General features: G+C 41.2%; 1 protein-coding gene across 1 annotated transcript; it reads right to left on the reverse strand.

Annotated features, from left to right (window-relative positions):
* Positions 1–1,578: 1,578 nt before the first annotated feature.
* Positions 1,579–23,301, reverse strand: cmip (c-Maf inducing protein). The gene is made up of 21 exons (XM_027009672.2): positions 22,439–23,301; positions 11,871–11,996; positions 11,364–11,414; positions 10,900–11,061; positions 10,178–10,219; positions 9,657–9,719; positions 9,300–9,380; positions 8,700–8,803; positions 8,302–8,406; positions 7,233–7,604; positions 6,741–6,806; positions 6,211–6,237; positions 4,247–4,295; positions 4,003–4,110; positions 3,807–3,923; positions 3,572–3,712; positions 3,190–3,237; positions 2,828–2,974; positions 2,587–2,692; positions 2,180–2,250; positions 1,579–1,974 (listed from the first exon to the last, which is right to left on the reverse strand). The coding sequence occupies exons 1-21, from the start codon at positions 22,760–22,762 to the stop codon at positions 1,921–1,923; spliced, it is 2,364 nt and encodes a 787-aa protein (XP_026865473.1). The 5' UTR covers positions 22,763–23,301; the 3' UTR covers positions 1,579–1,920.
* Between the last annotated feature and the right edge of the window lie 298 nt (positions 23,302–23,599).

The following is a 23,599-nucleotide window of genomic DNA, read 5'->3' on the forward strand; positions in this document are numbered from 1 at the left end:
GTGGTTGGAAATGCAGGATGAAGACACAAGCAGTCCTTTACAGTTTCTGAGGGCTCTGTAATTAAAAACTGGTATAATTTCTAAATAAAGCATTTTATTTTGCCTTAATACCTCTGAGCAATTGGCCTACCACCTATGTTAACATTTGCATATTAATGAGAATGTTTACAGGACACAAATCAATAACATGCTCTGTGATTTCTTTTTTTTTAAACATTAACAAAGAACTCAGTCTGACTTATCAAATAGTAATGTCAAAACAGTTTGAAATGTTAAGCCCATTTTGATGAAAGGTGATAAAAACTGGAAAAACTAATATCTATCTGTACTCAACAATTATAGGATGATGACTGACTTCTTATAAACATGGAAAACATTTTGTTAACCATTATAGTAGGTCATGTATGGTAAAACATACCAGTCACTATAAGAAACCAAACATTTACCAATGGTGATGGATTTACAATCAGTAAGAAATCCTATTAGGTTTGTCAAAGTTAGGTTGACTATATTTACAGACTGCTAGCAAACACAATGCACTTTTTTCTGGTTCCTAAGTGATGCATTCTTTGCAGAAAATGTACTTTAGGCACCATCTTGGTTCATTTGATTGACAGGTGGCGAAAGGGTCTCACAATGAAATAAGTGGATAGGGTGGCATACATGAGGACAGATGGTGAGAGAAAGGGGGAGGGGCCCAGAAAAAGACAAAAAAGCGTCATAAATATTGAGTAGTCCCAGACTACCATCCAAATAGCTATTCACTTAAATATGGGTGCATGAGCAAACTTGTACACTGTACAATAAGACAAAAAAAGGCCCTGAAACCAAAAGATAAAAATCATCCATTTCTAGTAGGCTGTAGATCTGAGATCCTGTATATATCTGCTTTAAAATGTCAAAAGGGAAATTTATATAACACACATATGCGCGCGCGTGCAAACACACACACACACACACACACACACACACACACACACACACACACACACACACACACACACACACACACACACACACACACACACACACACACACAGTATAAACACAACTTATGAAAGCAGTGATGTCTGGAAAAATATGCTCATTCAAGTTGATAAAAATATTTGATACAGACAGAGGGGGTCAGATGTGAAAATGAGTATACACTAGGGTATACTCATCCTGCCACTGTTCTACATCAGAGGCGACAGCAACTTTTGATGGAGGATAGAAATTGGCAGAATCTGAGCTTGGAGGATCAAGAACAAATGCAACAACAATGAAAATTTAAACTTTTGTGGAACGCTTGGCTTTCCACAGAGAGGCGCTATCAAAACTGTATTGGAATGTGGCTCTGGTTTGCTAACACCCTCACCAGTCCCAGTGGACCCCTGGGGAAATGTGCCCCCATGGCAATCAGGGGACAGAGGCAGGAGAGAGAGCTTCTGAACTCCAAGTCTCTTGGTAATAGGAACGGGAGTGAAATCCAAAGTTTTGTTGTTTTGGTCTGCATTTAATTGAGGACAAGGAGAACCAGTTGCAACTTACACAACTAATGTTGGGGTTCAACACACCTCAGAGAGGTGAGGAATATGGGGGGGAATGCAGACACTTGAAAAAGAGAGGGAGCGCTAAAGTCTCCTTCAATGTTATCAACAGAAAGAGGCTCCTCGTCATCTGATGATGTCATTATAAATATTCTCATGTTTTTATGCGACTACAAAGAAGGTCCTCGCACTTGGATGATGACACTACACAACTGCTATAGGCTGATTTCACCGGAAAGGTCCTTGGATTTGAACATGTTCCTATAAAGACAGGCCTCATCTGCAAATGTCTGTGATTGTGATTTCAAAGGCTCTGTGTTCTGATGTCAGTAAATCCTTATGTTTCTATGATGTCAGAAGGTCCTTGAGAATTGATGATGCCAAACACGTTTTACCAGGCTTCTGTGTAACGAACATCCACTTCCTTCAGGTTGGGGAGTTTGGCCTTTTGGGTGAAGGAAGGCAGGAAGAACGCATTCAGACAAGATGCACGGATCCCAATACTCTTTTCATTCTAAATTATGAAAATATTTATCATATAATATGAAATATTAAGCCAATTTGAAAAATACCTTACAACAATAGCCTAGTATTACAAGTATTTAGAGAATATTTAGAGCAGGTTTTCAGAAATTGGGAAAATATATTACCTTCAGGTCCTCGTACGTGTCTGCTGTGAGTTTAGTGCTGTTCATATTCAAACTGCACAGGCTCTTCATAGCTTCAAAACAGAACACAACAAGAAACTAAGTAAGCAAGTATATGCATAATTTGTTGGGGCTGGTAAAATGTGTATATAAAAACAACTTTACTTAAAAAAAAAGATGCCCTGGAGATTTGCAAGTCAAAATTCAGCAGCTATGGGTGACTGGTTCTGGATGTATAGTTATGCAACATTAGTCTTTTGAGAGCAAGCGTATATGAAAGATATGAGCTGTGTGTTTAGTAGAAAATCTTACTTCTAAAAAGGTCAAAGCTTGCATTTATTGGTGTGGATAACTGTGTGTGTGTGTGTGTGTGTGTGTGTGTGTGTGTGTGTGTGTACACATTGGCTTACAGCTGAGGGCAAGCAAGCCTGCATCAGTGACTGGAGTCTCGCATAGGTTTAGAACCTGCAGGCAAGCCAGGTGCTCCGAGAGCAGTCGCAGCCCAGAATCTCCAAACTTTGAAAGAGAAAGAGGCAAAACTAAATACTAGAGCACAACACAAAATGAAATCAATGTATGAAGAATCTTCAGATGAAATTCAGAATTTGGAAGGACCTTATACAGTGTAAGTAGCATGACAACAGGACCCACCTGGGTGGACCACAGGTTGAGCTGCTTTAGGGAGGGCAGCTTGATAAGCTGCTCAGCACAGGCACTCGTGACATTGGTAAAGGCCAGACTCAGGTTCTCCAGGTTCCCGAAGGAGCCTGAGCTCAGCAGGCGAGCCAGATCAGCATCCTGCGCACAAGAGCACAGTGTGGTCAGAGACATGGAAGGCACGGGGGCCGGCCTAATTACGATAATTACATAAAACCTATGAGTTGAAAGGAAAACCAAAAACACAAAAATAGGCTCATTACAAAAAGAGCAAAGAATGTCATGATTTAAAAATCCTCTGCATGGCTGTGTAAAAGGGAGAGATGTATATTAGTGAAATGATGGTAAACACGAACCGTAGACTTGGACGGCAGAGTGAGTCGGGTGGGGCCTCCTTTTCTTTGCTAAAAAGAGAGAGGAGATAAAAAGGTATATATATAAAAAGCCTGAGAGGCACCTCTAGACTAGCAGTTGTCCTGTTGTGTTCCACCAGGAGGTGGCGTGTGAGCTCTGAATGTGAGATATATTTAAATGGGTCATTTAAAAGGTCTGTCTTTGTGGAAATGGGAGCATTGCACTAATCCAGCAGTGTCGATATGACACACTGCTTACTGGTAGAAAAGGTCAATAAAAGCCAATAAAGGTCTGAGGTATGTGGTAATGTCATTAATGCCCGTTTTCATAACCAGCAAACCCTGAGTGTGTATACGTGCAAATGTGCCCTATAAATGTACTCACCAGCTCTTTAAGCTCCCGCTGCCTGTCGCACAGCTGCTCATACATGCGCAGGCCCACCTGAGTGCTCTCCAGAGTGGAGATGATCTGCAGCTGGGTGTCTTTATTCTCTATGATATTATACTCCAGCATCAGGCACAAGATCTAGTGTTCACACACAGACACACACGCGTTGACCTTCCCATATATTTCAACATTGCTTGGGACTTCTGCTGTATGGCCACACAGATGCACATACTTCCACCATGGTTTGGTTCCCTCGCAGAGCCAGTAACATGCAGGGCCCCAGTTTGTTTTCTGCCAGGGACAGGAGAAACTTCTTTGTCTTGTAGCAAGAACCCATCAGGATGTGAACCTGCAATGGCATTAAGGAATCCATCACAAACAGTGCTCTGACTCTCACTCTGTGTTCTACACACTGGGCACATACGCACCATGCTAGCAAACAGTTCCCCGTCATCATCACATGCTACACCTCCTGGACTGTAGAGCTGAAACCAGCCATCCTTTCCAGAACGCACACTGAGCAAGCACGAGTGTACCTGTAACACACAAACACATCCATGAACCATACCAGGTTCATTTAAAAATACTCAAAGAACACCACCAACCTGAATGAAATGGCAAAAGGAATAAATACTAAGCATGGTTAAATTTTGCAGTCCAGTATAAACTCACTTCCTGTCTGGGATCCTCTGCAAACCTTTGAATAACATACTTCAGCTCTCTGCAAAACACACAGTGCCATTAGTCTGGACCAAAGCCAGCTGAGACTGAGATTCATTTTAGTAAATATTTCAATTAGTAGAGACCACAGCTGCATTAGTAATGAGACCAGCTTTAAAACACTTAAAGTACTGTCATTGCTCATTTACGTTCCCTTAGACCACACCATTTCCTCTACATACAGTGCATCCGGAAAGTATTCCAAAATGGATTTAATTCATTTTTTCTCCTCACAATACCCCATAATAACAAAGTGAAAAAAGTGTTTGGAATTGTTACACATTTATTAAAAATAAAAAACCAAAAAAAATATTAAAAAAAAAAAAAAAAAAAAAAAAAAAAAAACACATGTACATAAGTATTCACAGCCTTTGCCATGACACTCAAAATTGAGCTCAGGTACATCTTGTTTCCACTGATCATCCTTCAGTTGTTTCAACAACTTGATTGGAATCCACCTGTGTTAAATCCAGCTGATTGGACATGATTTGGAAAGGCACACACCTGTCTAAGGTCCCATAGTTGACAGTACATGTCAGAGCACAAACTAAGCCAAAATAATTGTCTGTAGACCTTCAAGGCACACATTGGGGGCAGGGTACAGAAAAACTGCTGCAGCATTGAAGTCCCAATGAGCACAATGGCCTCCATCATCTGTAAATGCAAGAAGCTTGGAACCACCAGGACTCTTCCTAGAGCTGGGTGCCCGGCCAATCTGAGTGATAAGGGTAGAAGGGCCTTAGTCAGGAAGGTGACCAATAATCCAAGGGTCACTCTGACAGAGCTTCAGCATTGCTCTGTGGAGAGAGGAGAACCTTCCAGAAGGACAACCATTTCTGCAGCACTCCACCAATCAGGCCTGTATGGTAGAGTGGCCAGACGGAAGCCACTCCTCGGTAAAAGGCACAAGACAGCCTGCACTTGTCCCCAAGACAGCCCGGAGTTTGCCAAAAGACACCTGAAAAACTCTCAGAGAAACAAAATTCCCTGGTCTGATGAAACAAAGATTCAACTCTATGGCCTGAATGCCAAGCGTCATGTCTGGAGGAAAATGGGCACCGCTAATAACCTGGCCAACACCATCCCTACAGTGAAGCATGGTGGTGGCAGCATCATGCTGTGGGGTTGTTTTTCAGCAGCAGGAACTGGGAGACTAGTCAGGGTCGAGGGAAAGATGACTGCAGCAATGTACAGAGACATCCTTTAAGAGAACCTACTCCAGAGCGCTCTGGACCTCAGAGTGGGCCGAAGGTTCATCTTCCAACAGGACAACGTCCCTAAGCACACAGCTAAGATAATAAAGGAGTGACTTCAGGACAACTCTGTGAATGTTCTTGAGTGGCCCAGCCAGAGCCCAGACTTGAACCCGACTGAACATCTCTGGAGAGATCTGAAAATGGCTGTGCCCTGATGCTCTTCATCCAACCAAATGCAGCTTGAGAGGTTCTGCAAAGAAGAATGGGAGAAACTGCCCAAAAATAGGTGTGCCAAGCTTGTAGCTTCATACAGCCTCAAGTCTTTTTGAGTAATTGCTGCCAAAGGTACTTCAACAAAGTATTAAGCAAAGGCTGTGAATGCTTATGTACGTGATTTTATTTTATTTTTTTGTTTTTTATTTTTAATACATTTGCAACAATACCAAACAAACATTTTTCCACTTTGTCATTATGGGGTACTGTGTGTAGAATTTTGATGAAAAAAAAAAAGAAGAATTTAATCCATTTTGGAAGAAGGCTGTAATAAAAAAGAAAATGTGGAAAAAGCGAAGCGCTGTGAATTCTTTCTGGATGCACTGTATATATGGGGGGCTTGTTGCTTGATTTCAGATAGAGAATTACAGAGATGCATTTCTACTCTGTGGACAAGCTGGAATGGTGCTCTGTACAGTGCATGGAGATGGACTTAGTGCCACTTACTTTGTGAATTTGGCATGTGCAAGGGCCCTGAAAGGGAGAAAGACAAACACCAGATAGCAACAGTTAGTGCATGAACACACAGGCGTGTGCTGTGGGTGTGAGCTTGTGGTTTGCGTTGTTGTGATGTGCTCTGGGATGTATCTGACTGTTGTTGCCTTTTCTTAATGATGGCTCAGAGCTCAGTTTTGCATTTGAGAGCAGGTGAGCTCCCTGCGCAGCCTGCCAAGAAATGCTTAATGAGCCCCTAGCCAGACGTGCCAATTACGGTGGGCTCCAAGGGCCCGCAGATGCTGAGGGCCCATCCCCCAGCAGGGCCTAACTTCCACTCACCCACGTCAGCAGTCTCCCCAACCCCACTAAGCCCTGGAGAGCATTACACATAAGTGTCTCCGCTACCCCAGAGACCCGGCACGTGAAGTGCGGAGAGGGGCGGGAGGACCGAGGAAAACAAGGGGGGAAAATCAGAGCTGAAAAGGGGAGAGCAGATGAAAGTGGAGGGGTGTGGGGACCGAGGAGAGAGCAGCACTCACTCTTTGGGGAAGGGGATGGGCTGCAGCAGGCTTGCCAGTGCTGGTCTCCAGTCGTCGTAGTCTGAGCTGCAGAGAGAAGGCCAGAGAGAGGAGGTCAGAGCACCCCATGCAGGAGGAAGAGCAGCAGGACAGGCAAGCAGCTCACTTGACCCAGGAGAGCAAGGGCTGAAACCTGAGCGAACCTGCCATGCTGCAGGACCAGGAGCTAAACATGGCCGCAGTTTAAGGCACAACAACAACCTGCCGTCTCATTGTTAGCAGTTGGCGAGCAGGGTTCATGTGAGTCGCCTGCACTCATATGGAATAGCAAGATACAACAAGCTGAGCGCATGTTAACACACTTGCCATTATGAGACTGCGCTACCTAATGCCAAGCCCGTGGTAATGGTACAGGCTTTGCGTCGTTTATTCCTTTTAATGTTTATTTTGTTCATTACTTATTCATTCTTTGGGCTAGATGAAGCTGAGCAGGGGGACAAACTCCAGACTCACAGCATCTTGAGGATGAGGGCGAAACAGGCCAGCACACGATCAGCGTGGGCGGGGAGCTGGATGGAGAGGGCGTTGAGCGCCGGGCTCACCAGCAGGCAGTCAATCAGGTTGGGCTCGCTGTCACTGCCGGCCGGCGCCTTGCGCAGTGTGTTGGTCGCATTGTTGTTGCGCTCCAGCTCCACCATGATCTCATTGGAGTTGATGATGGAGGGTGGTGGCGAGAGAGGCAGGGGTGGTGGCGAGAGGGGCAGGGGCTGCGGAGGCGGGGTGGGTGGCTCGGGCCGCAGCAGCCTCAGGGGCATGGGGGGCTTCCGATCGCTCTGCTGCTGACAGCCGTTCCTGATCTCCTTCAGACTGGGAGAGTTGTCCCGACTTAGAGAGACACAGACAGAAGGAGAAACAGGTAGAAAGAGAGGGGAAAGAGGGAGACAGAAATGAGGCTGCCACAATTACACAAATCACAACTGGGAACTTACTTAAAATGTACTTATTTGCATAATACAAATTCCCCTTGGTTTGAAGAAGCCCCACTAAATCACATTATTTAAAAGCTTGTGTTTGGACACAACTACGCATCATACCCATTTAGTAGGAGACAAATGCAACTTTTATGCAAACTAAGAGTTTAGGCCCCATGAAGGCATGCAAATGTGTAATTCTAATGAAAGACATAGAACACGTAATGGACAGTGGCTATGGAAACTATTCAAATGGGCAAATGACAATATGAAGAGATGGTGATCAGGGACCAAACAGGTGGACTCTGAGACATATCTCTCTCTAGGGTTGTAGAGGTGATGAAGAGATCACGGAAAATGTGAGCATAAGAATTCCTCCCAGGTATGCCTACAGGGCCCTGTGACTCAGAGAGATGATGTAAATGTTACAGGCAGGACTGAAAATAACCATTGGGATCGCGGAGAGAATTCCCTAAACTACAAAATTGCTAAGCAGGTGAAATGCAGCTCAAGATGCTGGCTGTGTGATCCAAGCACTCCTGCTGGTCTGTAAAGAGTGAGTGGGGGCATCTACGAGTGGCGAGCACTCTGCCCGTGTGCTAGGGACTTGCCTGTTAATGAACTCCTCATAACAGGAGTAGATGGCAGCCAGGCATACCGCCACCAGATTAGGGAGGACCCGTGGATGAGGGCACTGTCCAGTGGGGCCGTGCATACTGAAAAAACACACACACTTTAAAACTCAATGAAACATTATAGCAGTACAACACAGACATCGCCCCCACTCCATATACACTACAAAAGAATAACAGTGGGTACTGGAGGTGAACCATCCTCCCCTAATACTAAACAGGCCATTAGTATGACAGCCTTAGTATGCTAGAGTGCAAAAGACTGCGCACATGAATAAATGTAGTAGCGGCTGTGACCTTGTTTGCTTTGAGCAAGTGTGGGAGTGATTTCACTGCTCTTGGGGTGTGTGTGTTCACTGACATAAGATAACGCTCACCTGTGAATGAACTTTTTGACCACCTCCATGCCAGCATTCAGTTCATTCAGAGCCAAAATGTACTCCTGAGTAAAGAGGCGCAGTCTGGGGCACTTTCCAAAGTCCTGGAGAGAGCGAAAGAGAGTGAGAAAACCCACAGAGCACAGGAAATTACCAATGAGCCACAGCCTGTGAGTACAGGAGGGTGCAGAGTACACCACACACGTAAGCACACAGGTACGCATGCACACACAGGGAAAGCACCAGACTCCACATGCGCGCACACACACACGGCAAGCACAGGACACCACTACACAGGCATATGCGTGCACACACACAGAACTCCTCCACACACATGCGCAACACCACCACACACACAAAGCAAGCACACACCACTACCCCCCCCACCCCCACCACCACACACAGACCACCACACACATGCGACACCAAACATACCCATGGCAAGCACACACCACCACCACACACATGCAGGCCAAGCACAGAACACCACACACAAACACCCACCCACACCCACCACAACCATGCAGGGCAAGCACAGGACACCACAACACATGTGCACGCACACTTACTCACACACTGGACACATGGGCAAGCACTCACCATGTTGTGCTTGAGAATTCTCTGGACCACTGGAGTAAACACTTCAATGACCACCATGGACCGGGGGCGTTCCCGGCAATGCTGTGGAAACAAAGAGATGTTTCTGCATGCTGTACACCACCTAAACACCATCCCACCACAGAAGCAGTACCACCCCCTTGGAGAGACCTCTTCCACTTTTACCATTCTCTCCCTCACATCTGCTGGAGCCATCAGTCTGTGCCTTCAGAATGTTGACCATCAGCAAAAAGGCTTAACCCTGAACTCATCCTAACAACACTGTGTGTGTGTAGTCACACAGCTGTACAACCATTTGCCTGCCTGGGTGCTTGGGGACTGTGCTGGTGGCCAGGTTACCTTGCAGAAGAATTCACACAGGTCAGGGGGAGGGTGGTTGTTCTCCAGCAGAGGAGCGATGGCCTGCAGGCAGATTATAGTATCATTAATCATCTCCTACCCACATGTACATGCACACACGCATGTACATACTTGCACATACATACACACGAACAAATACGTACATACTTGCACACGCATGGACACACCTACACACGTACTTTCTTGCACACACACACACACACACACACACTAAACTAGTTATTTGTATTTTCTCAAATGTGCCTATCCTGAATACTATGCAACAGTATGGCAAAGTAAAGGATTCACTGGCTTAGAGAACCTACATATTAGAAAATACTATTTGTGCTATCTTCACATTTTAAATAATTTTCAAGCTCCAATTTTCATAGATTTAAAATGTAATAAGTACTCTGCTTACAACAGCAGCATTACCACATGCCTTTTTTTTAACCAATCAAAACTTGCAAGTTCATCTCTCTTAAAGCTGACAACAAATTTAACAAAGCAAAACCACTCACCACGATAATGCTCTCATGATCCTGGGTGCTGAGGTTAGTGTTCTGAGAAGGAAGTGACACAAAGACATTACTATGAATCCACAGGCTTCAAACACCAGGGACTAGACAGCTGAGGTACCCTGTTTCCAGTCAGCCTAGACATCCTGCTAAGCTGTGATGCATAACCATCAGTTAAGGGTAATGCTGTTTTTGGAGCCAGTCACCAAGGGATAACAGTCTGTTGCAATACAACCTTTCTTATGGATCTTGGCTTGGGTTTAGTGGTTCACCCAAAGGTCAGCTTTGCATATAAAACCTTGAAAATGCCCAATTTGTTAAAAAAAGATGAGGAAAGAAGCTCTGAAGACAGCATTAAAAATGAAGTTCCAAGTGAAGTAGAGGAAGCACAAATTTTGTGAGAGCCATATAAAGTGAGGGGAGTGTCACTGTGGTCTGTGCTTTGCAAGATTCTGTGTGTGTTACAAAATGAACAGCCCTTCAAAAGCATTGAGTCACAGAGAGGTCATAGCAGGACCACTGCCCTGCCTTGTCTCAAGTGAACTCTGCAGTTAAACTATCCATCCAGCAAAACCTGGTCTTCTAATAGTATTGGAGTTCAGTTGGTTTTAGTGATGTGATGCAGTGAGCAGCTATTTTGACTTTTTCCATCATATAATAAAGGGCAAAACACAGCCCTTTCTCATACCAGCTCAAATGAGGGAGTGCATGTGTGTATGCACTACCTCAGCCAATAGGGTGGATATGATGTGCAGTGGGGCCTGGTGGATGGACTCGTCCTGCAGTGGGGAGGTGAGGGCCATATCCACCAGAGCTCGCACTTCCTTCAGCACCACCTCCCAGCGGCTCGGATTGTTCAGCACCTTACGGTACTTGTAGATCTTTTTCTGTTGATGGGAAAAACCTAATGAGACAATCCATGTGATGCACCAAGGGGAATAAACTGCCACAGTCAACACTGTAGTGGTAGCAAACAATGTTAATGCCACAGAGTGAAAACTTTATGTCTATCGCTCATGTTATGCCTGCATCAATAGTGGGATTGAGAAAAAACCTTCACTGAAATGAATTTATGTATTTGAAAAATAACACCGCTCTCTGTGATTTAAAGGATCTTACACAAAGTGCAAGTACATGATGACACAAATAGAGCTCAAGGCCAAATAAATACTTAAAACAGTAACCCTACCTTCCACTGGAGAGAGTGAAACCACTGGTCCCGCAAATAGCTGTTGGCAGCCTGCGAACATGGATACACACAAAATTATCAGAGAGATAATAAAGAATGGTGTATACATTGTGTGACTTTGTATATATAGACAGGAGCAAGCTCATGAAAATTAACAGGTTTCATTTACAGGTACAGAGAATGTCGAAGAAATGTGAGGACCAGTGAACTGACCAATAGCATACCCACAACAGGTTAATAGCTTGTTTTCGCTCTGGTTAAGGTGCACTATTACAGCATTCCACAGATACCATTAACAATACTGATTATTGCTCACAGTGCTAGATACTGGGAAGAACACTCGCACAATGCACTGCAGACTACTGTGTATGATGCTCAAAGTTCTTTCATTTTAGAGCTATCTGCTGTGTACTTTTGAGTGACTGAGGTGTGCAATAAGGAGTGTTCACTTGAAATGTCACTAAAACTTGGCTTTAAGACTTGTTTCCTTGCTGGTTTGTGTACTACCTGCAGAAGCACGGTGCCTCCAGGGACGCTGAGCTGGACACAGTATTTGGGGGCATTATCCCAAGATAGCAGCTGCAGGTCCTCTACAGAGCTGTAGGACAGAGTGGTCTCCATGTAGCCTGTCGGCTACAGAGACAAAGGAAGAGCAAGGTTTTCATATAGCGTAGGCTTCGCTCGACATGTGTGTACTAGACATTCAATTCATCACATTCACACAAAGCATGCACTATGCAAACCAAAAATGTGTACAAAATATACACTCCATAATATAGAAGTATTTAAAGTAGATTAAAAATATTAAGAAACCAATTGACCTTTGTATGCAGTCAAGTTCTTGTAATGGGGCCAATTAGTCATTCTGGTTTTCTTTGCTGGTTTTGTGGTTCACTTCATCTACTCACTGGTTTTTAATTGAGTAAAACATACATTCTCGTTTTGCATCATACAGGTTGCTGCAGCTCATTTCAGCTTGACTAAGTCCTGACTGTAGTGCTTGTGGTCACATGGCTTCAAATGTCAACAGGCTGTTCCCCGTCTTCATCGCTCTACAATGGAACACTGGAGCTGTTCCTTTATTAGCCTCCCTCCCACCTCTGTAGTTCAGCTACAAGCTCTTCCATTATTAGAACTATCCTCCCTCTGATGTTGAACAAACAAGGCTATTACTTGATTTGCACTGCCCTCCCACTAAACTCAAACCAAACCACAGTTCCTGTATTTGTGTCAGCCACCCAGCTCAGCAGAGCAAACAAGCTGTGCCTTCTTTGACTCACTCGGTCTCTCTGTCTGTCTCTTTCTCTTTCTCTCAAACTTGCAAACAAAGGTACTCCCACCCTCCATATTTCTCCCTCTGAAACAGAATAAAACGTGCTATTCTTTTATTTACAACTCCGCTCCTGGATGACAAGAGCGACAAGAGCTGCAGGCCATTCTTGTGGCCTTCTCTCCCTCCCTCTGCTGTTAGGCCCAAGTGTGTGTCTGCACATGTGAGATGGGAACGATGCTCGTGTTAGGAAAACAGCCCTGCGGCAGAAGCCTGCGCATCCTTATGGGAGGGAGTACAGAAAGTCAATACGCAGCCACGGGAGCCAGCACTGAGACGGGCGCAAGCCTCTCACGTTGGTTGTCATAGTGATAATATCCTGAGCAGTGGCTCAGTGTGGTTAAGTGTGGTTGAGCTTGCTGCCGTGTCATTCTGGGGCTATATCCTTGTCTCCATGTATTTGCTTGTGCACGCACATGTACACGCCTCCTCCCTGGGCTTGCTCTTCCTCCCTGCTTTGGCCGTTTTACCCATGCTGCGATTCTTCCTTAAAGAGTAGCTGAACGGCTCTCATCACCACATTGCCATGTTACCATGGAAACAAAGAGATGAAAAAGAGACACAAGCTTTTGTATATTACCAGGGAGATCCAGATGGGGAAAAAGATGGTGGGGGGGAAACACATTAGTGCATTTGGGTGCTGTCTCTGGAAATGATGAACTCCAAAGATTTAATCATTGGATATTTTTATAATTAAATCAGGAAATATGTACGAACCAAAATCGATGTGACTGGGAGAGAGGTGTTGCCATGCCATTTAAAGTCATTTTACAGTAAACTTCACACCCAGAATACTATGAAAATCATTAGAGGCTTGATAAAAAGACATCATAGCTCTCCAAAATGGCAATCAGTATTGCCATTACTTGACAAACTCATGTGTTAATGCATATACAAAATAAATGCAAATCCAGTCATGTAGCTTGGACTGTCATGTTGAGATGCCTTTATAATGAATGTTCCCTTTTAATATAAACAAATACATATACATACATACATACATACATACATACATAAAAGAAATACAGAAAGAAAATGTGAGCTCCTTCCTCGAGTCTTATTTATTTCCACCTTATTTATTAAACTGCAGAGTGCAGCAGAGACAAAGTACAAAGCACATTGAGGAGGAATCCAAGATAACAGGGCCACAATGAGAGCCAACAGGTTCAACAAAACCTGATGCTTTCTGGCACACCTCAGACAGCAGTAAACTCCTTTGTGCAGGTATGTGCAGGAGAAAGCCGTTCTGGGCCAATACCGGTTTCAGTTCTGGACAATGAGTGCAGCTGTGCGTGTAGCCCGCACGTCACACGCTGTTTAACATATTCCTGTTCCTCTAAAGAGAACAGCCATGAGTGCTCACTGCTACCATGTCATGTGCTATAACTGCTAAAACACTGCCACTGGAGTTCACAACACTTTCAGACATCTTCACACATAGATGTGTACATATGTATCTCACAAGACTGTCAAAATGTAGGGAGGAATGATTTCATAAATCACTTTTAGACCTACAGCAATCAAATAAATCAAATATTTAAATTTACTTTTAAAATAGTTAAACTCTAAAGTATATACCTTTTGAATGCATTTAACTAAAAATAGATAAAAGCACTTAGGGATTATACATTGTAGATCACTTAAGTTGAAGGGTTTTAAGAAGAATAAAAGACGTAATTATTAATTAATCCTGACTTGGCCTCTTTCACTTCAGGCTACCTTTTTTTCCCCTTTTCTTTTTTGTAATGTGATAGTTACTTTGTGTCTTAGGAAGCAGTAGGAATAACTAGTCTTTCAATATGCTATTCCATCAATGTTATTGTTGAGATTAACTAGCATTAACTTTATGTTCAAATGTTTACTTCCTTGTCTCTAGCTCAGGACATTGCTTGTGGCGTTAAAGCCAATTGCCATCGATGCTGTGTTGGACACAAATCTGCTTAAAGGATGGGCTTGACTCTAAGCCAACTGAGAGTGATTAACATATTTAAGATGACAGCTAATTTATTGGGATCATGCAATACCATTTAAGCACAAAATACTAAACCATATCTGACTTACTAAGTGAACATATTTAGATAAATATAAATAACACTGATTCAAATGTGTTTACACTTGTACTCAACATCTTAATGCCTCCACAATGGAAAAACATTTTAGATGTGCACATATGTGACAAATATTACAATTGTTCTGACTGATACTGTCGCTGCAAAATGAATCTTACGTACATACGGTAACTGATTTGAGAGCAGATGAACAAGTTCATTTCTTCAAACTGTTCACAGAACATTTGAGGTCAGTACTGTTTGTTATTAGAAACACTTCAGTTCAGAAGTTACACTACTACTGAACAGTAGTAAATTGGCCGATTTGAAGATATTGAACAGCAGTTTGACACTGCAATATTAAATAACGTCCCAGGTCAAGAAAACACAAATCCTAGCAAGCCAAGATGTCTTAATTTATGAGCATGAGGAAATACCTTGGTTTCACGTTATTAAAAATGTGTCTTATGAGTAAGACAACAAAACAGCATAGTGTATACAATGTGGTCTAACCCTGCTGCTGAGCGCAGGGTTGAAATCTACATTGTAGAAGATACATTCCATTCATAGCTAGTATGTATTTACAGGTAATAAATGAAAAGCATAGCAGACGCTTAGAAAAGCATAGAAAAGGTCATGTTAAAAACTGTTACTTTTCCAGCTTTGATCTCCAACATACAGGCCCATAACTGGCATTTCCCCTCCTCTGCTGCACTGCACATTACACACCCCAATCAGCTCAAGACAGACATGGACCTTAGCTGATGACATAAGCATTCAAGAGTAAACACAGAAATTAAGCACAAGAGAAAAAAAAACAAAACAAAAAAAAACAGTGCAGAGAGGCTCCACAACTGAACATAGTCAGTATGGCTACACAAGAACTTTCATTATCATTTGTGAAATCCAAGTTGCAGCACAAGCTTACTTTTGGTTTTGCAACGATTTTGCCAGGATGTGATTGCCACTTTTGGCAAATTGCCTAAGTGCTCTTTTTTGTTTTTCCTTGGATGTTTATAGAAAAAGAAAAGAAAAAAAAAGAAAAGAAAAAGAAAAAGGTTTCCTGACTTTGTTCTTTTAATTCAGTACTCTTCACTGCATCAAGTCAAAATATTCCCTGAGGTCATTTGTGAGGTTTTATGTGCACAGCTCCACTACCACTCACACTGTAAATTCTGTGCAGCGTGCTAATCTCCCAAATAAAATCTGTGTGATGACAAGCCGTGATTGTTAAATGGTGGGGATGCTGACAAGAGGTCAGTTGTTTAGTTTTGAAATTCAGTGCTTTTTAAAGGAAACTGGATCATGGTTTTTTTTCAATAGCAACTTGCCTCTGGAAAAAGTGAATTAAAAAAAATAAAAATAAAATAATACTACTCTTACTTCCTTATCCCATAACACTACATAAGAACTTTAGACTTGAGTTCCTTTCTTTAGCTCTTCATTTTTTTTGCCTGCCTGCCCAAACACCTGACATTCACTGCAGAATCTAGAAACTCCAATCATAGCTTTTTGTTCTGTACAGCTGACATTTAAGACAAAATTGAGATTTACATAAGGACAGGTTTAGTTAAAAATGTGTGTAGTGTTCTGAGAGGAAGAAACCCTGGCAAGTTTCTTTTTTAGTCACACACTGTATACCAAATATTAAATTATCTGTATATTGGATAAACACAAAGCATTTTTTCTGTAGAAGAGACAAATCAAGCATTATATAGCCTATCTATATCCTATTATATTGTTTATTAATGTATTAGATAAATGTTTGTTAGTTATGTTTCACTTTTATCTCCTCTAACCTCTTCTAGTCTTAGATTTAACTTGGACTCTAGCCTCTGTTCTTCACTCCACATGACAAGACCACCAGCTGTGAAGGGCAGAAATTAAATGAAAACAATGGGCTTTGCAAGACAGTATTTAGGGCAAAAAAGAACTGTATTATTAGGCAAATCTGTCTTTTTATACAACTGTTGAGATTCTGTTCATTTTGAAACTTAATGTTGTGCCTAAATGACTTTTGTGTGATGACATGCATCAATGTGTCATGATTCCACTCTTAGAGTTCACCTTTTCTAGCTACAAATTGGTCATCAATTGATAATGAAAACTAATCCGATGCTTTGCTAATGCATCATTATTGTTTTTCCCCTGATAGAAATGGCTAGGCATAATGACTTAATTGCAACTTAGAGACAGTTATCAGATCATGTCAGATCATTGAAGCCTGTATTGACAATGTATTTTGTTTACTCCAACAACCAAGGCGGCCAATAAAAAGCTCACCTTGGTAACACAATGGGAATCGATCCGGTAAAGCCTAAAAAGCCAGTAGACATGACCACATAATAGTCCTGTAACAAAACTGAGCTGTAAAGAATTTGACAAAATAATGGTGATACAGAATTCAATACCCTATAGTGGATCACAGCATAAAATTCACATGACTGGAAGTGAAACAACAACCAAAAAAACAACAAAACAAATCACCCAGAAATGTCACCAAGCTTGGCACTTAAAGGTGAACTGTCTCGACTTGAAGCCTACGCTATGGTACAGATTTGACTACACTGTTCAATATGCATAAAAGAAACAAAAGGCATAAACCTCCTGTTGCGATCATGTGGTACTTAAGACTACTCGTGTAAAGATTACTAGGATTGCTGGAAGTGAACTCTTGCTTGACTCACAGAGTGTACAATGAGACAAAGACTGTATTCTCACCATCTATTTTCAATGTATTTGTCTTTGCACAAATGTTGAGTTCTTACTGACGATAATACCTAATCCACAGATAATGATCATTCCATTTTAAGAAATAAATAGCATTTAAGGAAACATTGTCTACCAGATTAATTTTGCGTTAAGAATATACAAATGGGATTTTTAAAAAAAGAATTCATATATAAAAATAGTGAAATAGGGATTTCAGCTAATATTCAGAGCTTTTCCTGCATATAGAATAGTAATCTGATGGGTGCACAAGATACATGCATTCTTGTAAGCTGTATTGTTTAGTAGTTTCAGACCATGAGGCTTCCTCCTCCAATCTTAACTGACGACTTCACACACTTTGCATTCTTTCTACATTTTGACATCTGACCAAAACTAAGTTAACTAAATTAAACCTACTCTCTTTGCTAAAGTGCTCTTTAGAGCAGTTCTCCTCCATCCACAAATTATCCTTCTCTGCAAAGGTTAGTCTAGCTATTTGATTTTTTCTGGCTACTGTTGAGTCTGAATTCTCTCAAATGGTGAGCACTATATGCTGAGAGAGAAATTTTCCCTGTTCAGCACTGAAATGGTGAGCAATTCTAACAGCACTGTTGAACCTTCGTGTCATCTTGTTCTGTCATGCATTTGTCTTCCATGGACAACCAGTATTTTTGTGGGACTTGAAAGAATTAGTGTCATTGTAAAGCTTCAATATTCTATAAATCGTGTTCTTGAATGACCAACTTCTCTTACAGTAGCTGAAAGGGTCCTCCCTTCAGCCTTCACCTGAACAGCCCGTTGTCGCAGGGTTTCAGTCACCCTGGAGTGGCTCACCATTTTGCAAAATGATTATGAGTGTGGCCAAATAAACAGAGTTTGTCAGACAATTAAGGAATTGATCACCAGTTGCCAGATTAGTATCCCAATGTGTTTTCTAATTTTGATCACAGTTCTCATTCAAATTTCACATTTATATATGATATGATGTATAAAATGTATAAATTCTGAAACTTGCATCCCTTCTATACAAGTTAGGATATGTTGAATGTTGTGATATACGATGACTGTAAAAATAAAAATATTAGGGCTGAAACTATTCCTTGAAAAACTCGAATAACTCCATTACTAACTCCATTACTCAATTATGCAAATTATTTGCATCAAAACTTCTTTTAACCCATGAAATAACTATATGCACGGTATTCCTATTCCCCAATGTACCTTGCGTGAAATATGTGCAAAACATCCATCAAGCCGAAAACACATTCAGCAGCCAAATACTAAGTTTGCTAACAAAAAAACAAACAAGCAAAAAAATACCAACACAACGTTAAATGAGATGATATTGTATTACTTTTAACATAGAAGGGTGGAAGGATAATATGAAGAAGCCAAAAGTGACATTGTGAAGTATTTTAGCATATTTTCTCAAATCAATAAGAAGCAACAGAGAGGCTATGAATAAGCTTCCAGAATCCAGTATCTTCTTAGCAGTAAGGTCGAGCGAGTTCTAGTGAAGACAATAGACGAATATGTTTACTTAAAAGCAGACAGGCATCGAGCCTATCCAGAGTCCGAACAGTCCGTACCATCATGCTTGGGTTGTCACTGCAGAGACAGGAGAGGTTCACACAACAGGGTGCTCATGCATGACTCAGGAGGTCATGCAGTGATACTGCTGCTATTTTACGGAAGGTTAGTTAGTGAACTAGCTACTCTTCAAGCTATGTGAGATTGTTGAATTGTATAGGAGCAATTCCTCCTCATGTTTATTGGCAGAGACTTTTAATTGTAATGTTTTTGGGTCTATGCAACAATTATTAAAATAAATGGACAGGACTAAGTTACATTACATACAATTGTATTTTGAACAAATGAATGAATTGAACGAATGAAAAAATATGCTGTGAGGGAATCACCTTTTCTATACTGGGGAAGTAATAAACTGCTCTGTGTACTGAGAAATCTACCGACTGTTTTCACAATGTTGAGGCCCACTGGGTTCGTGCAGGCACAACACAAATGTTGAGGCCCACTGAGTCTACTGTAAAGGTCAGGGAAAGTAGCAAATGGCAAATTATAGTTTTACCTGTTTTGTATTTTTCATGTGTGTGAGCCAAACTTTCCCATTCATATCAACGATAAGTCAGCATTGCTACACCAGCTTCATCAGAATAATGTTAAAAATTACAGTTCAAAATGGATGTTCCACACATCTTGAAAAACACGTGAAAAAAAATAAGGTCATGTAAAAATGTCAATACCTTTTTTAGAAATTATAAGAATTGTTTTTTTAAATTACTGATATATTTTTGCATTTCAGAAAATTAACAAATATTTCAGAAAATCCAGATTGTAATATGCCACTTAAATATATTAAGTTTAGTTTTGATACAGTTCAGTTACGGTTTGCATTTTAAGCAATAAAAATAGATTTTTCTGAAACAGAAATCAAGGAGTTGTTCATTTTAAGAGCCCTGTGTTATACTGGCTTTACTATTTACTTTGTTCTTTAATTAAGCAAAAGTTTATATTTACCATTGCTCTGTACTAAAGCGGAAGTATTTCTTATCCAATTAGACAATTAATACATGGGAATAATCGACTGAATACTTGATTACTAAAATAATCTATTGCTGCAGCACAAACAAACAAACAAATAAATAAATAAGGCACTGATCATACTTATGGCAAAATAGACTACTATATAATTCTACAGTATACCAGTATAACAAAGGCATCAGTAGTTAACATGTCTAGAGCTGTGGCTCTGTGACTAGTATACAGCAAAGAACATGACAAGACCGAGAAACGTGCTTTTGTCATCTAGCAGACCAATCCTTAGAGCGGGCATTGTTTGTACAGTTCCTGCCTGTGGTGTTGTATTTGCTAAAGAGGATGTCATAATCTGAACTCATTTATAATTCAGCATGCTTCCCTTCAGAATGGTTAAAGCAAACTGCTAGTAGGCCTGCTCCCACCATCAATATGAGAATGAATGTGGTTTAAGGCAAACACTTTCACAGGAAAGGCATTGATTTATTTATTTATTTATTTTATTTTTTTTTAATTAAAGACAGGAAGCATTTATAATGGGTTGACATTACGCAAATATGATGTAGGTTCTCAGTACTTAAGAAAAAGGGTGAGTCACATCTTTCAGTGAGATCACTTTTCAAAAATGACAGGCAGTCTGCTGAGAAAGAGCCATCACAATGGCAAATGCTTTGCAATCAATTGTAGGTTCAGAATTTTTTTTTTTAGTACTTAAAAATACTGCATTTTTAAAATTTAGATTACATCAGGATAATTATGATAAAACCATAAGAAATGGTAAGCATGTTTAACCTAAAGAAATTATCACTCTGATAAGTGTTTGAAAGGAGTTTTATAATCAAAACACTATCAAATAATAATAATTATAAAACAACAACCACCTTTATATAATTTTCCTTACGATGAAGCTTTTAAATACACAAGATTCTCTCTCAAAGCACAAGGGTAAAATCACAAACATTACAGACAAGTAAAAACATCCTAACCTTTGCCAAAAGAGAACATTAGCCACAGTCAACTACCCTCCTATTAGGTATGGTCAACTGAACACAGGTCAGCTGCTAAGCATCAGTCTGGAGACTTTACAAACAATAGAAAAACTTGATGTGTAGGGAAAACTGGGCAACTAACTTCCAAAGTCAAAGCAGCTGCCCAGCCTACTTCATTAATGCTCGTCAAGCTTTTTTTCCCTTATTTTCAAATCCTAAATTAGGCTGTTACAAATGCAACATACATAGAGGTCCACAACAGTCATTCGAGGCTCATTAGTAAGAAAACCTGGAACTAAATATAGTCCAATAAAAACTTAAGAAAATTAATCTCTGGGTAAAGCACTGATAAGGCTACATGGAACGCTACAAAAGAAAACTCCTTAAACTCACTTCCTGTCTGCAGAATACCCTTCATACACTTCTTGTACTGGGTCTTCCTGGCATGTTTAAACAAAACAGTATCTCGGGTGGATTTACCATGAAATGTGGCAGATTGGACACTGACACTGAGATAAAATACAAAACAAACAAACAACCCAAAACAAAAAAGGTATGTGATATGAGAAAGAGACCAGGATCAGATACTGATCATGGTTGACAACTTGGGGAGACATTAATACCCTGAAAACAACAAATTCAAGTGGGTGAATCCACTATGTCACTGGGATATTTGCATGGCCTCTATAATGGTTCACAAGATCCCCTATGAGTCACACAAAATAACTATTCTGCACAAGAGTAGTGCTGATAATCTAAAAGCAGCTACGTATGTTTAGACAGTTATAACGGTTCTAAAAATCAGGCTTAAGTTTTTTTCTTTTAATCTAAATACCTGTTACATTCAGGTAACCTTCTGAACAGCATCATATTTGTAACATAGTAGGTCCCATTCAGCTTCACATGTGAAATATGTGCCAACAGCATTATGCCTGGACATCTCACCGTACGGTCCAATTTCTTCCTCTGCAAGCATTTTTTTTATTACTATACTGCTGATTGCCTCTATAATGACAAGCGTTCAGATCCAACTTATTGTTTCCTTTCCACTCGGAGTTCTTGTGAAATGGCCCTTCTGACAAAATGCTCAAGATCGTAAACTGGATAAATTATAGAGTGCTGTAAGCTAAATGGATGTCTACCAAGTCGTTGGAGGATGTGTAGGCGTAGCAGCAGATCTCTTACAAAATACAACGAAAAGAACGAAAGAAAGAAAAGGAAAAAATGACAGCGACAAAACAATGAAAAAACCATGTTAAATTACGGGATGTTTTGTAAACCTAATTTAAACCTATTGAGACGTGTTCTACCAAAACATCTGCTTTTCGACATCTTGTTTCTGAAATAAGCCGTTTTGTTATGGTTTAACATGGCTATCACTGTTGATTATCCTGCAAGCCCTGCTTAAGTGAACACTCGCCGTTAGTGAGTAGCTCTTACCGTTGCAGAGGCGAGACTGCTGTCCGTCAAGGTGAGGTGGTGAGGTTCCCATCTCCGTAAAAATTTGGAGGTGAGAATTTTACTGAGGAAGGTTCGTGGGTGTTTTATCACACACACCTGGATATCTCCCTCCTGAAGCAGCTTATATCGCATCCCGCTGCTGCAGTGGAGAAGGGTCCTCCGACACGGCCCTGCGCCCAGCTTATTATTATTATTCCCCTCTAGCGGCGCAGACATCTCTCCCAGTAAAGGTTTGCTTTCTTCAGATTGATAGAACTGATTATTGTGCAGCTCATTACCCCCACCACTACCGGTAAAATCCATGTTTAACCTTTAATGTGGCAACGGACCGAATGCGGTCGATAGTTCGGGTGGAATATTTTAAATTTCAGGCCAAATGGTCGCCTCAGTACTGAGCTAGCATAAGCTTCAGAGCTACCGCGACTCGACCCCAATTGTTTTAAAGGTGGCAAGGGCGTAAAATAGACTTAGGTAAGCGACAGCAAGAAAAGCCATTAAAGAATCACCCGTGAAACTATAGCAGGAAAAAAATGGATTGTGAATAATAGTCCCAATGTTCTTCCTATTCCCTGTGAAATGTCTTTCCTCTCGTTATGCTCCCTCCCTCCAACGAGCTATTCAATATGTTCGGGCCATTGCCATATCCACTCTGTCACTCTCCACGACAACATATTCCACTCAGCTACTCCAGCATACACACAGGTACGGTAATGCAGAAAGATATAATCCAAAAGCGACGGCTTTCTCCGTGTTTTTTGTCCTTTAAACGCTCATAGACATGGTTCCCTTTTCTAGTTTTTTTTTCTCTCCTCTGTATCTTCGTGAAGGAACCGAGCACTTGGACAGGGCTGTTTGGATTGGTCCTGACTCGTTCATGTGATACCAACGTGACGTCAATGGGGAGGCGAACGGATGCGCTGTGCGTCTCTACACGACTGTCTGCCTGATAGGGAGAGCAGCCATGCATTTCTCTTCACACAAAATGGAGAAAGAGGGCGCTCGATTTGCGATATACTGTACTTTTCTTTCCAGGCTAGGTCGTCATATGTTTTAATGCGTTAAATCAGAGAAACCTGTACTATTCTACTACTTATTTTAAGTTGCATTATGAGCACCACCAAAAAGTGTTGAAGTAAGTGG

Source organism: Electrophorus electricus, chromosome 4 (assembly GCF_013358815.1).
Source record: "Electrophorus electricus isolate fEleEle1 chromosome 4, fEleEle1.pri, whole genome shotgun sequence".
In the NCBI taxonomy this organism is placed as follows: Eukaryota; Metazoa; Chordata; class Actinopteri; order Gymnotiformes; family Gymnotidae; genus Electrophorus; species Electrophorus electricus.

Excerpts from the sequence above, each read along its gene's own strand:
- cmip (XM_027009672.2), bottom strand. The coding sequence starts at position 22,762 with ATGGATTTTACCGGTAGTGGTGGGGGTAATGAGCTGCACAATAATCAG. Across the intron at positions 8,804-9,299 it reads GAATTCTCAAGCACAACATG|GACTTTGGAAAGTGCCCCAG; the intron begins GTGAGTGCTTGC and ends CGCTCTCTCCAG. Across the intron at positions 4,296-6,210 it reads GCACATGCCAAATTCACAAA|AGAGCTGAAGTATGTTATTC; the intron begins GTAAGTGGCACT and ends TGTGTTTTGCAG.